Source organism: Malurus melanocephalus, unplaced genomic scaffold (assembly GCF_030028575.1).
Source record: "Malurus melanocephalus ecotype Western Australia unplaced genomic scaffold, MMel_1.1 scaffold_815, whole genome shotgun sequence".
NCBI classification, from domain to species: domain Eukaryota; kingdom Metazoa; phylum Chordata; class Aves; order Passeriformes; family Maluridae; genus Malurus; species Malurus melanocephalus.
In genome coordinates this window covers 156,896-172,867 of record NW_026624047.1, presented here as the reverse complement: position 1 = coordinate 172,867, position 15,972 = coordinate 156,896, and the positions used below count along the sequence as shown (strand labels likewise).

Sequence of the window (15,972 nt, the reverse complement as noted above, 5' to 3'; positions counted from 1 at the left end):
ATCCTTAAATATTTCCACTGTATTCCAGTGTCTCTTTGGGAGTGTCCTCCATTACAGTTTCTTTTTCCCTTTCTACAGTGTCTGTCTATCCATTCAGGAATTCTTTTTCAGATTGTTACCGTTCATTAGATTTCTTTATCTTTCGAGCTCCTGCTATGTCATACGTTTGTTTTCTCCGGTATTGGTATTGGTCCATGCATACTTTCCTAACTCTCACTTGTTTTTTTTTCTCAAAGACTGATTATTCTCTTTCAATTACCTTGATGTGTTCCTTCTTGCCCCTGCCCCGAGTCCTTCTTTTCCTGTTCTTGCCATATTGTGCATATGACATTTCTTCCTGTGAATTTAGGCTGTAGTCAGTCTCTTTACTCAGCACATTAAGCTGGGTAAGAAAAGGAATTTCAAAGAGATGCTTTCTCCAGCAACATTAGATTATCTGAGATTCTGCTTTTCCTGCACGTTGAGATGGCTTTTAGGTCCCGATGCCTAGAAGTTTCTGAGGTATCGTATTCTATAGTCATCTCTTTACAAGAAAACTAAAGTGAGTTAATAGAACGTTAAAATTCGGTTTCACTTGTCTAAAAAATTTTAAGCAGCTTCCAAGGTTAAAATATACTTATTGTATCAACGCTACAATTTTATAACAGGCAGCTGCCCTTTTCGCTAAATCTGACAATACAGTCAACACGTGAGGATTTTTTTTTTATTAATAGCTTTCTTAAATTGTCTTGATATAAATTAGTACTTTAAATTCTTAAAAGAAATGCAAACCAGACAATAGTGTAACAAAACATGCAGCGTAACGAATCTTCGCCCTTCAGATGCATGTTTGCTGAAAGAACAGCTACTGCCTAGGTTTAATGGGCGGGTATTACGTGAATTACATTATAGTTCAGGGATTGAGCACGGGTTTTGTATAGGATGATATGCAAGTGCATGAGGCAATGTTTTTGATTCCTAGTCTGGCCTGCAGTGGTGAGAAGCGTCGACGTGAGCAGGAAAGCAAATACATTGAAGAACTGGCGGAACTGATATCTGCGAATTTGAGTGACATTGACAATTTCAATGTCAAACCAGACAAATGTGCTATTTTAAAAGAAACCGTGAGACAGATTCGACAAATAAAAGAGCAAGGTACAGTTCCCCGCTAAGTCAAAGTAAATAGTTTTATTTCCTTGTGATTCTTTCTTGGAAGCACTAGTTACTTGGTAATTTGAGTAGTGATTTTCGCAATAGCATGTAACTGAGCAAGTCTTTGGACTTTAACCTGATTCAAACCTTGAATACGCCCTGAAGTAATTTTGTGATAAAAAGTAAACAATTATTTATCATCACTTTTTATTGGGAATCAGGATTTTAAAACTTTGTATGACCTTTCTTAACAGTTTTCTTAAGCTAGTCCACAGACAAGGTAAAGGAAAGGAGATGGTACTCTACCATCTGCTTGTACAATATACCGAATTTTGACCGGTATGAAGAGTACGCGCCTTTCATTTCAGATTTCTGCTTCTCTTGTGTGGCAAGCCTCCAATCAAATACAGTGATTTTTCCTGCTTTTTTAAATTGATTTTTTTTTTTTACCAGAGAGATGTATTCAAAACCCATGTTTTCAAATACAGAGTGGTGAATAAATTTTTTTTTTTTACACACCACTCCAACCCCATCTCCACCTCCCAGTGGCTAGCCTCCCAAGCTTGTGTATGTCATTTGGGCAGTAAAGTGTTAGAGAAATGGGATATGCTGTAGAATATGAAATATGGTTACCTGTCACGGTAAATCGCCACATCTTCAAAGACATGCTAAAACAACTTTCAAAAATCATCTTTGGTTTTTAAGTTTTTTTTTGTGGTATCATGCAATGTATTCTAATGTTTTGTTATAGAGTTGAGATGTTGTGCGCCTTTTGTGATGTGCTTAACCAGCCGGCAAGTGCCACAAAACAAAATTTACCGGTTTGATTCTGTAATTCTGCTGCATGGCATGGGTTCACATTCCACCTTCCCCTGCAATCAATTAATTTAGGATATTTACATTCTTAAACTATGGTTTTAGTATATGCATACACACACACACAGACACACACACATGCATATAAACGCGTACAGACACACAACTGTTGATATGAATCAAAGCCTTTTTTTGGAACAGTGGTAATAGCATCCGAAGACTGTGATCGAGGATTATGAGATGATCAAAATAAAAACACGAGAAAGAGATATACGTATAACGAGTGTGTTTAATGGCTATTGAAAGACTCGGCAGATAGTCATCGGACAGTATCTGAAAAACAGCAGAAGAAAAACTGTTCACAAAGCAAATTCATTGTGTCAGCTTCAACTGCCGAGTCAATTTATGTGAGCGAAGAGCTTGGCATTATGTGGCCATGACATTTTTTATAGTCTTAGCGACTAACGATATATGAGCCCTCCTCTCTCATTTGTGCTTCTTTTTGCCTTTATTCGCATGCTTCCTAGAATCTGGCTTGTAATATGCAAATTTGGTCTTCATGTGAAATGTTGCTTTACTGAAATATATCTTTTGGCTTTCAGGAAAAGCAGTTTGTAATGATGATGATGTTCAAAAAGCCGATGTATCTTCCACGGGTCAAGGAGTTATTGATAAGGATTCACTGGGACCTCTTTTATTGCAGGCAAGTACAAATTAGGCCCTAATAAATCCCTAAAGAATCAAATACTTAAGGCAGGTGGAAATACGACAATAGAGTATGCAATCCTATAGTAATAAAATATGCAAGAACCATGCAGAAGTATATTTGAAAGGGCCAGGAATTAAATGGATCATGTTTTCTTAATTTTGCTGAAGTTCTCTGTAGAAGGAAATAGAAGAGTAGCCTTCAACTTTTTTTAATGTCCCTATGCTTTATTTACTCCAGTAATTAACAAATTACTACTGAAGCTGTGCTTTTTGGCACAAGGATTATTTTATTTCTTGTAGGAATAGACGTTGATGATATGAAGGAGTTTTTGAAAGGAGAGGTTTGTTATGTGTTTTGCACTTGTGTTAATAAATTATCGAGCATTTAAACTCAGTCGCCATCAAGTGAAATAACCCAAGAATAATACTAAAAAAAGGTGCATAGCACCTTTCTTTATGCCTAGAAAATCAATCTGATCTTTTAAAGTTCATTAAAGCATTTTCGAAGCTTAATTTTTTAACATAGATACAGAATTTTTCTTTCAATTAAGAACTTAGAGTATTTGGTTAATCCTCGTATCTCATCACTTGCTAGCAGAAATGTCTTCATATTTGTGACTTACTCCTTGTTTCTACTGAACTTCTTGTTTCAATTAGCTAGCTATTGAAGTAATGTTACAAATTCATGATCTAGTGTTCATAGGGATCATGAATGAAAYGAGAAGGCTGGTTATCGATGTGAAAGAGCTGAATTGAGTATCAAATGAACATATAGTTACTACTATTGAAATAATTCCTTACCAGACACACTTCTCCTCAAAGAAGAATTTAAAACCTCACCTCTGTCCTTGAGAACAAGTGAATGTATTGTAACTTGACATTTATCATCCACACGGTTTTTAAACTCAATTACGATCAGAATTAGTCAGTATGTCTTATATGATATTTTGTCATGTTCATATTTAGGCATTGGACGGCTTCCTCTTTGTTGTAAATCGAGATGGGAACATAGTCTTTGTGTCAGAAAACGTCACACAGTATCTGCAGTATAAACAAGAAGATTTGGTTAATACGAGTGTCTATGGTATCTTGCATGAAGAGGACCGGAAGGACTTTCTTAAAAACTTACCTAAAACTTCAGGTAGTAAAAGTTGATTTACTACACTTACTAGGCTATTTAAAAGCAATCATAGAGGTAAAAAAAGACCTTGTAATGAATGACCGTTGAAAACAGTTTGCTTATATAAAGAATATATGACTAGAAAAATATTTTCATTTCAATGAATATTTCTGTGTTTTTACAATAGCATGCCATCAGAAATAAATGTGCTGTAAATTCACACTTCAACTTAGCCTTTGAAATTTGTTTACCTGTAACTTTAAAACAGGGACACTAAATTAACACCTTTGCTAGTACCACAAGGCTAGCTGAAGGAACTGCTTGTTTTTAAAATATGTGAATGACTTTTCAGCACTCCTTCGAGTGACTTCAAATGTCATGCAAAAGAAGGAATGTTTTTTAATTGGTTCTCAATACAGCTATTTTACACCATGGTATATTGATGGTATATTGAGAAGGCATCTTAAAATAGTCTTTCATATCTGTAATCTAGGAACAGGGTATCTAAATTAAGGAGAATCAATTACCAATTTTTTATATCTTAAAATCGATATAAATTCTTACTGTGTTCTTTTAAGTTAATGGAGTCGCTTGGACTAATGAAACACCTAGACAGAAGAGCCATACATTCAATTGCCGGATGATGGTGAAAAGCTGTCGTGATCTCTTGGAGGATGTAGGTGGCCACCAGGATATACGTCAAAGATATGAAACTATGCAGTGCTTTGCTTTATCGCAGCCAAGAGCTATGATGGAAGAGGGGGAAGGTAGGATTTTTTGTGGAATTATCATACATAGAAATTTCTGTGAAAGCTCTTTGATGTTTGCCATACACTGTAAGAATGCAGCAGCTTTAATCCTTAATGTCTGTACTTCCATTGTAACAATGAAAGATGCTTCAGCTATTTTACTAGATTCTTCAATAGAGTAAAACGGGAGACAATGAAAGAAGAAACATTCTCTTTTAAATACAGATTTGCAGTTGCAGTCCTGCATGATTTGTGTGGCGCGTCGCATCGCGACTGTGGAAAGGATATTTCCTGCAAATCCAGAGAGTTTTATTACGAGACATGATCTTTCAGGTAGGAAGTATACCCAGGAGGAAGGTATGAAGGGGTCTTCTTTGTCCATGTGCTCTTGTTTTAAGTGAATGGAGTATGTATTGTGCGTTGATACAAACTGCTTTTTACAATATACCATTGTTGGCAGTGAGGTGTAATAAAAACTGTGGGAGGCTTTTTCCTCTCTAAGAAGCGAATGTTACTGTTTGGTAGCTTGGTAAAAAGCATTAGTTGTGTTTTAACTAGCATTTCAGATGGTTGTCATCTGCCCCCCTTTACGTGTAAAAAAAAAAAAAATCGAAATGATAATTGAAGTGAATGGACGTCCTTTAAAATGTTTGTACATTTTCATACAATACACGAGCAGATTTAAAGTGGTTTATGCTGTTTAAATCGGAAGTTGTTTGATCTAAATGGGACTTTTTCAGGTGTCAGTTTTTGTTTATGATGTTCATTTGATGTAGTTGGTCGGTATTTTTAAAAAATTTTACTGTGTGTACATCCCTTAGGTTCCTGTAACCAGAGACTAAATTTACTGTTTCCTAATGCTCTGACATTGACCTGACATTGAGAGGGTGATTAACTTCTTCTTAATCGGTTATATAAATCCCTTTGAAAAGTGATGCTTTGGCAAACAGCATCGTATTCTCATATGGCAGATAATTCACAGATGTAACTTCTGCATGCTCATCGATTCATCGAATCATGCAATTCATCGATTCAAAGCATGGAATCGGAGCCTTATGAAATGCACCGTATTTGTACAAAAAGAATTGTCACAGTCATGAAGAGTTTAATTTCCGTATTTTATTTCCTGTTAAGGCAAACTTGTCAACATCGATACAAATTCATTACGATCTTCCATGAGACCTGGCTTTGAAGATATAATTCGTCGATGTATTCAGAGATTCTTATGCCATAACGACGGGCAGTCGTGGTCAAATAAACGCCACTATCACGAAGGTAAAAATCCATGTTGAATGTTTTGGTCGTATTACTTCTCCTAGGGGCTGCATTTTTTTCTGAAAAACAAACATGCTAAATTCTGCCAGCGTTCCTTTTTATTCATGATTTCTGTTAGTTTTAGTTACTGTGATTCACTTACGAGCTGAAGGAGTATGACCTCTTGAGAGCTAGGAATTCTGCTGGAAGTTGATTTGTTTTCTCAATGTGTTCATTTTGAAAATTTTCATGGAAGATATCAGGTACAAGATCTGGGGTCCTGAAGGAAGCTGTTTTTCCATAGATGGATACAACAATAACAGAAACATCTATATTTCTGTGATGTGATCTTTAATTATCAGCTTGTCATTTTTGATTAATGTTTGACTTTATTTTAATTAACCCTTTCCTTTTTTGAAGAACCACTCTCTAAAAGTGATAAAATAGTGTTGATGCCTTTTTTCTTATTCAGGACACAGGGTTCAAAATATTTTTGGTGTTCCAGTGCTGTGTATTTTATAATGCTAATTAAATAACCTTAATAGATAAGTGAAGTACAGCCACAGTCTTCAGTCAGAAAGATGATGTTTTCTAAGTATTATGGACTCTGGTCTTTTTGAAGGATTTATGAAGTAATTCAAGCAGAGGGGACATTAAATAAAGAGAAACTCATAGTGGCAGAAAACAGAATTTCCATACCATTGGAAGTTCTTCAATGTAACCGATCAAATGAATTCTGATTTAACAAGAGATTCACGACTCAGATGGTTTCCAGTGTTTTCCACCATTTTGTGATTGAAGCAAACTTTTAAACTTAAAATTGCTTCTCCAGGCAGGAGCCATGGAAGCTATAATCTAGCCTTGGAAGTCTGTTAACAAATGTAGAACTTTGCCAGTTGTGTCTGGTGAGCACAAAATACCGCAGCATCAAAATAATCCCGTTTACTTTTGTCTTCCCTCTATTGACTGAAGAGAAACTGTGGAATACTTCCTTTTTCTCCGTATCTGTCTTGGGACTGTCTATTTATTTATTCTTTTATTTATTTTTAACATTCTGTGGCTTTTTGGGTTTTTGATCTTCAGCAAATGAAGGGTATTGTTTAAAAAAAAAAACCTTAAAATGCATATCAATAATTCTTGGGATTTTATATATGAACTATTATTTGTATGTTCCCTTTACAGCGTATACACAAGGTCATGCTGAAACCCCGTTGTATCGGTTTTCTTTAGCGGATGGTACCATAGTGACAGCGCAAACAAAGAGTAAACTGTTTCGAAATCCTGTAACTAATGACCGCCATGGATTTGTATCTACCCACTTCCTTCAAAGGTGAAATTAGTAGTAACTAATTTAGGTGTCCTAGTTTTTTACGATACAACTAACTTGAAGATGACCTGAAAAAAATAGCATACTAAAGCGTAATTTTACCTAATTAAAACTCAGAGGGGGAATAACTTGGGAAATAGAGATGCATAATGTACAAATAAATGTGTAAACCTAACAGAGTCCCGTTTTAGCTATGTGGCAAAAAGACGGTCGCAGTCAAAAGAGATTCTTTTTGCTCAATACCTGCACAGAATCTTGTGCTATGTTTTTATTAATCTTTTGTGGTAACATTGATGAAACACTGAAAATAGAAATGCTCAGTCACATGCTTTTGCAGGACAAGTAAAAAACAGCAAAACCCTCTCAGATGCATAATCTGTGACCGAAATGTACCTTAAGTAGCATTACCTCTGACTCATTCTTTGCAAAAACAATTGAAATGCCACCTGGGAGGAAATGTGTCTCCTGGCATTACACTGCTGAAAAACTAGCAACTGAGATTGTTAGTGTGCACGGTAGAATGGTGTCAGGCCTTGACTCAGGAAGAGAGTAGAAGGAGGAGGATTTTAAATTGATAATTGTGATTAACAATCTGACTGTTAATTAAAGCCTTTTGAGGTGGTGATACTGTATGCACTTATAACTCAAACCCCCAAAGGATCAAACATTTCTGAAATGAATAAATGAGTGTTATGGCTTAGTTCTGCATTTGTGGAAGCTTGAATTCTCACTGTTCTTTTTTGGAAAAAAAATACTTGGACAGTGGTTTAATAATGCCTTTGTAGCACTTGATTCCAGATAAGGTTTTAATTTGTTTTCTTCGGGTTTCTGGGGATGGTGTTGAATTTACAGAGAACAAAATGGATATCGGCCAAATCCTAATTCTGTTGGGCAAAACATCAGAACACCTGTGACTGGAAACACAAACTCTGTTGGTGGACTTACGAACGTGTCACCTGGTCAAGCCACACCAATGCAGAACAGGAACTATGGGATAGGAGATCCCAATGCACTTGGTCAGCTCACCAGCACTCGATATGGAGGCCCTGGGAATATAGGACCGGTGAACTCTGGACCCGGAATGCAGTCCTCTGCTTATCAGAATAACAGTTATGGGTTAAATATAAGTAGCCCGCCCCATGGTAGTCCTGGCTTAACTTCCAACCAACAGAATCTAATGGTATCTCCTAGGAATCGAGGGAGTCCAAAAATGAGTTCACACCAGTATTCTCCAGTTACAGGTATTTTATTTCTGCTATAAACTCTTCTGTTTTCAGGCTATCTCTTGCCACTTTTATCTGAATCCCATCTTTCATCCATTTTAACTGTTATACGTGACTGTATATGTATTACTTCAATGTAGTATACCTGACTTTGTGGTAAAAATGTATTTTAACATTATTAGCTAAAGGTACCAGTCATAAATTATCCAAAGGAAGAGTAGACACAGGCAGAACTGTACTCTAATAAATTTGATCTCTGTCACATGATGCAGGTATGCACTCGCCGATGGGATCTGCCAGCAATGCTAGCAACAGCGCTTTCTCCAGCAGTTCTCTTAGTGCTCTGCAAGCCATTAGTGAGGGTGTTGGAAACTCCCTTTTATCAACACTTTCCTCACCGAGTCCAAAATTGGATAATTCCCCAAACATTAGCGTAACTCAGCAAAGTAAAACGAGTACCCAGGATTCCAAAAGCCCTTCTGGTTTGTATTGTGAACAACACCAAGTGGAAAGTTCCATCTGCCAGTCAAACAGCAGTGATCTGCTTAGTGAAAGAGACGGTAAAGAGGGAAATGTGGAGGCATCTGAAAGTCAGAGAGGACCCTCTGAGAGCAGAGGGCATAAAAAACTCCTTCAGCTACTCACGTGCTCCTCAGATGAAAGAGGACATCCTACAGCATCAAATTCACCTTTAGACTCAAATTGTAAAGAATCTTCTACCAATGTTACCAGTCCTTCAGGAGTTTCCTCGTCAACATCTGGAGGGGTGTCTTCCTCCTCAAACGTGCATGGCTCACTCCTGCAAGAGAAGCATAGGATTTTACATAAATTGTTGCAGAATGGTAATTCTCCAGCAGAGGTGGCCAAGATCACAGCTGAAGCTACCGGTAAAGATACCTATCACGATGCCAGTAACGCAGCCTCCTGTGGAGAAGGCATTGTCAAGCAGGAACTACTGAGCCCAAAGAAGAAAGAGAACAATGCTTTGCTAAGATATCTGCTAGATAAAGATGATATTAAGGACCCACTTCCCAAAGATTTGAAACCTAATGTAGAAGGTGTGGGTAATAAGATGGGACAATGCACAAGTTCTGCAGTTCCTACTTCAAGTCAAGAAAAAGAAATGAAAATTAAAATGGAGCCAGCTGAGGAGGTACAGTGTAACGTAAAATGATGGCAGTGAGCTAGTCGATATTTTATTATTACAACAAATGACTAAATATACAACAGGATGCATGTGTAAACATACAGGATATGTTTTTATAATCACATCTGATCTTCTGAAGTGCTGGACTAATGTTATTTTAAAGTTATGGTATGATGAAGGTAATATTTACAAATTACTCCTTAAAATCAGATCTTAAAGCATCTACTCTTTCACACAACCCATGTTTGGTTTTATGACTTACTAGGAAATGGGGCTGTAACTGCTTCAGCGATTAGTTGACAATACAAGAACAAAAGGCAAAACATGATTTTGTTTTGAAAATATGAACAGTACACCAAAATGTGTAATATCTGAAATACTCATGGTTTGGTTTAGTCCATTCATTGGTTTTAGTGCTCTGTTTCTTTCCTTAAATGAAGGAATATGTTGTTCCAAATACTTACAAATATATTCAGCATACAAATACGTGAATTCTAGAGCCGGAATTCCAAGCAATGTCATGATACAGAAAACTAACACCGTGGAACGACTATTCTGAAGCCTGCAGTACACTTGTTAGGAACCACTGCTCTTCAAATTCTAATCTATATATATAATATTTTTGGCTGTGAGTCCTAAGATTTGGAACTTCAAAGTACACAATACCGGTCAGTTTGGCAGAGTTTACCGAAGACCTGTTGAAGTCTTAGACCTTGAATTTCCCAAGTTAGGAAATAAAAGAAATAGTGCACCAGTTTTTATGTTAGCTAATGGCAGACTATAAATGAAACAGCTTATAACATTTGTTGAATACCACTTAGGGAAAGGTCACTAACAATTCTGTAATAGTACATAAGATGTAGTTTCAGTACTTGCACCTGAGATGTAATTAAGGTATTAATAGAGGTGGTTTTTATGAAGATATGAATCTACTATATATGAATGATTTTTCTGTTGAAACTATATGATTTAAAGACAAGTTTTTAAAGAAAGTTAGGGCTCCAACTGACCAGAAAAACCTGTGTGCAGTGTTCATGTCTTGTAAGACATGAACATTAGACGTTTTATTAGGCGTGTTCACTAGTAGCCAAATTAGCCTTTTTGTGTACAATAAATACATTATTTATCACTGAATGGTACACATTGTTGATGATGTTTGCTCTCATCAATGTTTCTATCTTTGTAATTGTGATGATTCAAATGCTTATATTCAGAGGTGCTTTTCATTTTAGTTATCATACCTCCATTTACTGCTAATTCTCAAAATTATCCGATCAAAGTACTCTAAAAAAATGTGGCTAAATGATGTCTGAGGTTCCTTGGAAGTTGGAAGATAGCTCAAGATAGTGTCAGTGAATTAAGACATTTGTCTCCCAATTATATGTTTAAGATTAGCGAGGAGCTAAGTAAAACTTGAAGCACAGCCATATGAGAGTAAATAACATTGGTATTTTGCTGCATCATTTTCAGATGAATGGAGACTTGGATAATTTGGATGCAATTCTAGGTGATCTTACTAGTTCAGAGTTTTACAATAATGTTATGTTCACAAATGGAAATAACCTTGGAACAAAGCAAGCATTACTTCAAGGAACTGCCCCGGGTAAGGAATTTAATCTACCGCTTCGGCTTTAAAGTTAGGGTTTTCTTTGTACCTGATGTAAACATGATTCTCTCAGACCCTTAGAGAATACTTCCTTTATCTCCTATATCTTCAAGGACAAATGTAATGCAAAATGGCTAATTATGCTTTCATAAGCTATTATATACACTATTAGCTGTCTTGGCAGCACTCACCTACTATATACACAATGAATAGCATTATACAAATGCTATTCAGTTCCTTGTTCTGTGGTTTAAAATAGAGAGTTTTTATCCCTTACAGATGACCAGGGATATAATACAGGATTGGTGACAAGCTTTTAATTTCCTTCTTACTCTATGTGAAAAATCTCGTGGTCTGTAAATTCTAATTGTTACACCTCCTCGACATCAAAAGGAATGTTCTTCCTGAGTAGGAAGCTGAGTAGGAGGGGAGGATAACCTAGCTAATGTGCCAGCATCGTGGCAGTTGTTGCTTCCTTTTATGACACCGGTCATCTCTTGGATTATCTAGGGCAATGGATTGCTGAGGTAACCAAAGGAGATGAAACGTGGATAATGAAAAAAATGTACAAAAACGCCTAAGGCCACTGACACTGTTGGCTGTGTGGCACAGTTCCAGCTGTTCCAAACAGAACCATTTGTTTCTACCTCCGTGTCAGAGTTACCCAAAGTCTGGGCAGTCCAGTTGTATATATATCAAGGAGTGTGTAATACAAAATTCATTATAGAACGTAAATTCAAATGAACTCTTTTTTTGTCCAGGGCCAAACTTACGTTTTCAAAATGGGAATTTTTGTAGTGAGAACATAAGCAAAAGAACTATCCCTGGCTTGCTTAAGATCAAGTATGTGAGCTCACAGATAGATGAGATTAATTTATTTAAGTCATTGAAGGCACATTTTATTTAAAATGTACGGTTGCATGCATCTTTCAATTCTTCAACAGGTGTGAAGAGTCCCCAGTCTGTGCAGACTACTTGCCCACCTTTTAACAGAGCCTTTTCTTTAGACAGCACTGTGGGCTCAGGTGCTTCAGTGAGGAATGTCAATGCGCTCTCCATGTTACAAAAGCAAAACTTGATGAGTGGAAGTCCAAGAATGATTGAAAACCAAGAAAATTTTGGAGCAAATCTGGGTTTGTTGGTTGTGTGCAAAGAGCTGTCATTGTAAAGGAGAAAGCTTTTACGTAAAAAGGGTTGCAAGATTAAAATATGAATTTCAGTTAGAAGAAGCGTTAACATGAAAGAATTTTAATTTTACCATCAGCAGGTTAATAACTCTGAACTATTGGCTTGACTAAAATTATGAGAACATAACTGTTTACTCTCTGTGTGTCATTACCACTACTTTACTTCTTGTAAGTAGTTAAATTATTTTTTACTATTATGAGTTTAATACGTGCTTTTGACATGTAGAAGCAAGAACAGTTCATGGTGCCAGTCAGTCATTATGAATTTTACATACACTTAGACTCAGTTTTTGCATGATTTAGAACTTGGCATGGTAAGCTCTAGATGCTTTTGTCGGACTTCAGTCAACTGCTCTGACATTAGCAGGTGCACTTGGTGAAACAGCAAACTAATTCTAAAACCAAAATATATAATGTACTCCAGATGACAAATCGTTGTGTTTTCTGCTCTTCATTATAGCAAGCACTCACAACAGAAACGTCGCAACCAATCAGCATCCATCAGAAGACTGGGGTTTTCCAAACTCCAAGGTGAACAGATTGGAATGCACAAGTTCTGCTTCAATGTTGAGACCAGGACCTGAATTTAATACAACTCTCCCCAGGCCCTTGGAGGGTGGCTCTGTGTCTGGGCTGCCTGTTCGCTCTAACAGTATACTTGGTACTAGGCCAATGCTGCAACAGCAAATGATGCACCTGAGTAAGTTCCTAACCTTTATTGCCCTGCATAGCACTGTATCACTGGTTTCTTAGTAAGCATTCATCGTAAGAATCTTTCCAGTTTTGGTAAAATGCTAGTTTTTCATTGAAAGGCTTTTTGAGGTAAAGACTTACTGTTCCCTGACTATGCTGTTTTATGACTTTTTGGTGGTGTTCTTGTTTTCTTCTGGTGCTGTGTGTCTCATGCACAGGTAATTTGTTCTGAGTCCCCAGACTGGGGGAGATAATTTCTGTGTGTTATTTTAGTGCAGTATTTCTCTGCTAAATTACATCTATGACCCATATGTGAAGTTACTAGTATTGTGAGTAATTTAAGACATCATTAAATATGGAAGAAATTTGTGCCGCCCTGACTGCCTCTGAATTTTTCAGCTTATCTTCCTAGAAATCACTGTTTCCATGTGATTCATATAGATACTGGGAAATAATGGGAGGACATAAACTCGCCTATGTGGTGCTGCATGTCCCTGCATAGGTGGAGGGAAGGAAGTACTCCRAAAGAGCAAAGTCTTATGTACTTTGTATTTGTTTTGATTTCCACCCTGTATTGGAATTTAAAATGCCGGGTGTTGATGTCCCTATTACAGTGAATATTTGCAGTTACCCAGATGTCATTGTCCAGAATTCTTTTTCCTTCATGTGAAGTGCTTCTATTTTAGGGGCTAAAGGATTAGAAATAGTAATTCTGCTCTGACAGGGTAGGTCTGTATCACTGCCATATAAATCTGTGGTGTGTTATATTTGTGAAATTATCTGCACTGAGAGTTTAAATATGTATACACTATAAAACAGGATAACGGAAAGCTCACAAAGCTGTGATCATCCTAATGTGAACGCTAGGAGAGCAAGATGAGACCTTCAGTTTTTAAAAAAACACACAAATGTTTTTCCTTACAGGGCCAAATGAGATAAACATTGGCATGGGAGGGAATCCGTATGGACAGCCTGGACCTTCGAATCAACCCGGATTGTGGCCTGACAATATGATGTCCATGGAGCAAGCGTCACGGGGCTCACAAAACAGGTAGAATTGGGGAAGCTTTTAAGGTAATTATAAATAGAAGTGTTTGCCGTCTGTCAGAAGAATTTAAAATCTGGAATTGTGTAGCATACACACAGGGGATAACAGACTGGAATGTTTCAGAAATGTTTCCATTCCCACAGCTGTTCTGAAAATGGGTATCTTTTAACTCAGCTCTGCAAAAGACATTGCTAACAAAATCTATCAATCCTTGAGTTAGGAGGCACAGAAAAAAGAGGTGGCAAAATATGAAATCATATCTCCGTGGTACGTGGCAGGAGCCAGAGGAAAACAGAATTTATGTGTGTTCAAGGATGCAAGGAAGGTGACAGGACATTTTAGGATCTAAATTTGGGACTTAACTTGTAAGTCTTGTCAGTGACTATAGTACTTAATCGTCCCCGGGTCAATATATTATATAAAAAACACCTTTTTCGTTATAGTGGTAGTAATGAATTTCTTCACTGAAAGAGCGGTCAGGCATTAGACTGGTCTGCCCCGCGAGGTGGTGGCGACACCATTCCTAAAGTGTTCAAGAAATGAATGGATGTTGTACTTAGTGCCATAGTGTAGTTTACAAGGTGATATTTAATCAGAGACTGGTCTCAGTGATCTTGGAGTTCTTTTCCAACCTTAACGATTCTATGGTTTAAATAGCTTTTTTGTTTATAGACAATTGGTTAGAAGCTCTTTGGATGATCTCTTATGTTCGGCACCAAATACGGAAGGCCAGAATGATGAAAGGGCACTTCTGGATCAGTTGCACACATTACTGAGTAATACAGATGCCACAGGTCTGGAAGAAATTGACAGAGCATTAGGAATTCCTGATCTTGTAAACCAAGTAAGTAAACAGAGATTTTGGCCATTTATTTTCCAAAGACCAATATTATTTTCTTACTTGAAAAGAAAGTGATGAGGGCCTCCTCGTTTACTTCACCTCCTCACTTTCTCATCTTCATTTTGTACATTTGCCTTTGGAAACCTCTATGTTGACTAGTGATTTTCATTAGAGAAACTCAGTATGGATTAAACTTCTTGTGCATTACAAGAAACATAAAATGGCATATTCTTATAGAAGTTTACTGTATCATGCCTTGGTGTATAAAGGTGAGGTTTTGGGTGTAATTCATTATAATTCTGTAGGATGAGAATTGTGTTTGGTTTCTTTAATAACTTCTTGTCAGCTCAGCTTGGGTTGTGGATTATTTGAGGGGCAGTGGTTAAATGCTTCCCTCTCCTTCAGTTCCAGCTTGAATTTACATGGCTACCAAATAGGAAAAAGGAAATTCTGTGAACAATTTGGGACTTGCTAAGACCCACAAACTATCATTTGTACAAATAGCATTGAAAAGTGAAGAAAGGCTTGTGGTCCGCCTGTGCATGCAGTGGGCAGCAAAATTGATTAAAAACAGAATTATTATTAGTAGTAGTAGTAATCACTTTTGCTATTTCATTACTCTGGAGACTAGTAGCTCTCCATGCCATGTTCTACCCAAGAAACTGTTGGTTGGCGCATTATGCTGAGTTAGTTTTATTGTTTCTTTAGGAATTCACTGGTAGTGAAAGCACTTTTTGTCTGTTGAAGGGACAAGCTTTGGAACCCAAACAAGATTCATTTCAAGGTCAGGAATCTTCACTTATGATTGACCAAAAGCCTTTGTTATATAGTCAACCCTATCAAGGGCAAGGGGCAGCAATGCCAGGAGGTTTTAGTAACATCCAGGGACAACAGCCGTCTTTTAATTCAGTGATAAATCAGATGAGCCAACCGAGCAATTTTCCTCTGCAAAGTGTGCATCCCCGAGCAAACGTAATGAGACCTCGTACCAACACACCAAAGCAGTTGCGCATGCAGCTCCAGCAGAGGCTCCAGGGACAGCAGGTAATTTTTTGGTCCTACATTTACACTTCATGTTTCAGAATTGCATCCGATGCACATGGAATTGTGTTGTTTCACAAA

General features: G+C 37.2%; 1 protein-coding gene across 13 annotated transcripts in view; it reads left to right on the top strand.

The window, feature by feature from the left end:
- The window catches only part of NCOA3 (nuclear receptor coactivator 3), a 39,048-nt gene that overhangs the window by 15,605 nt on the left and 7,471 nt on the right, over positions 1-15,972 (top strand). For 7 of the 13 annotated variants that reach the window (XM_057385343.1, XM_057385341.1, XM_057385340.1 and 4 more), the window contains 14 exons: positions 962-1,134; positions 2,550-2,650; positions 3,622-3,796; positions 4,354-4,542; positions 4,750-4,857; positions 5,659-5,799; positions 6,961-7,108; positions 7,958-8,346; positions 8,601-9,481; positions 10,946-11,078; positions 12,729-12,968; positions 13,886-14,012; positions 14,667-14,853; positions 15,559-15,894. In XM_057385343.1, coding sequence (XP_057241326.1) covers positions 962-1,134; positions 2,550-2,650; positions 3,622-3,796; positions 4,354-4,542; positions 4,750-4,857; positions 5,659-5,799; positions 6,961-7,108; positions 7,958-8,346; positions 8,601-9,481; positions 10,946-11,078; positions 12,729-12,968; positions 13,886-14,012; positions 14,667-14,853; positions 15,559-15,894 — 3,328 coding nt within the window. Of the gene's footprint in view, positions 1-961; positions 1,135-2,549; positions 2,651-3,621; positions 3,797-4,353; positions 4,543-4,749; positions 4,858-5,658; positions 5,800-6,960; positions 7,109-7,957; positions 8,347-8,600; positions 9,482-10,945; positions 11,079-11,591; positions 11,642-12,012; positions 12,215-12,728; positions 12,969-13,885; positions 14,013-14,666; positions 14,854-15,558; positions 15,895-15,972 lie in introns of all 13 variants that reach the window. The other 6 variants (XM_057385349.1, XM_057385348.1, XM_057385352.1 and 3 more) reach the window with 5 other exon arrangements.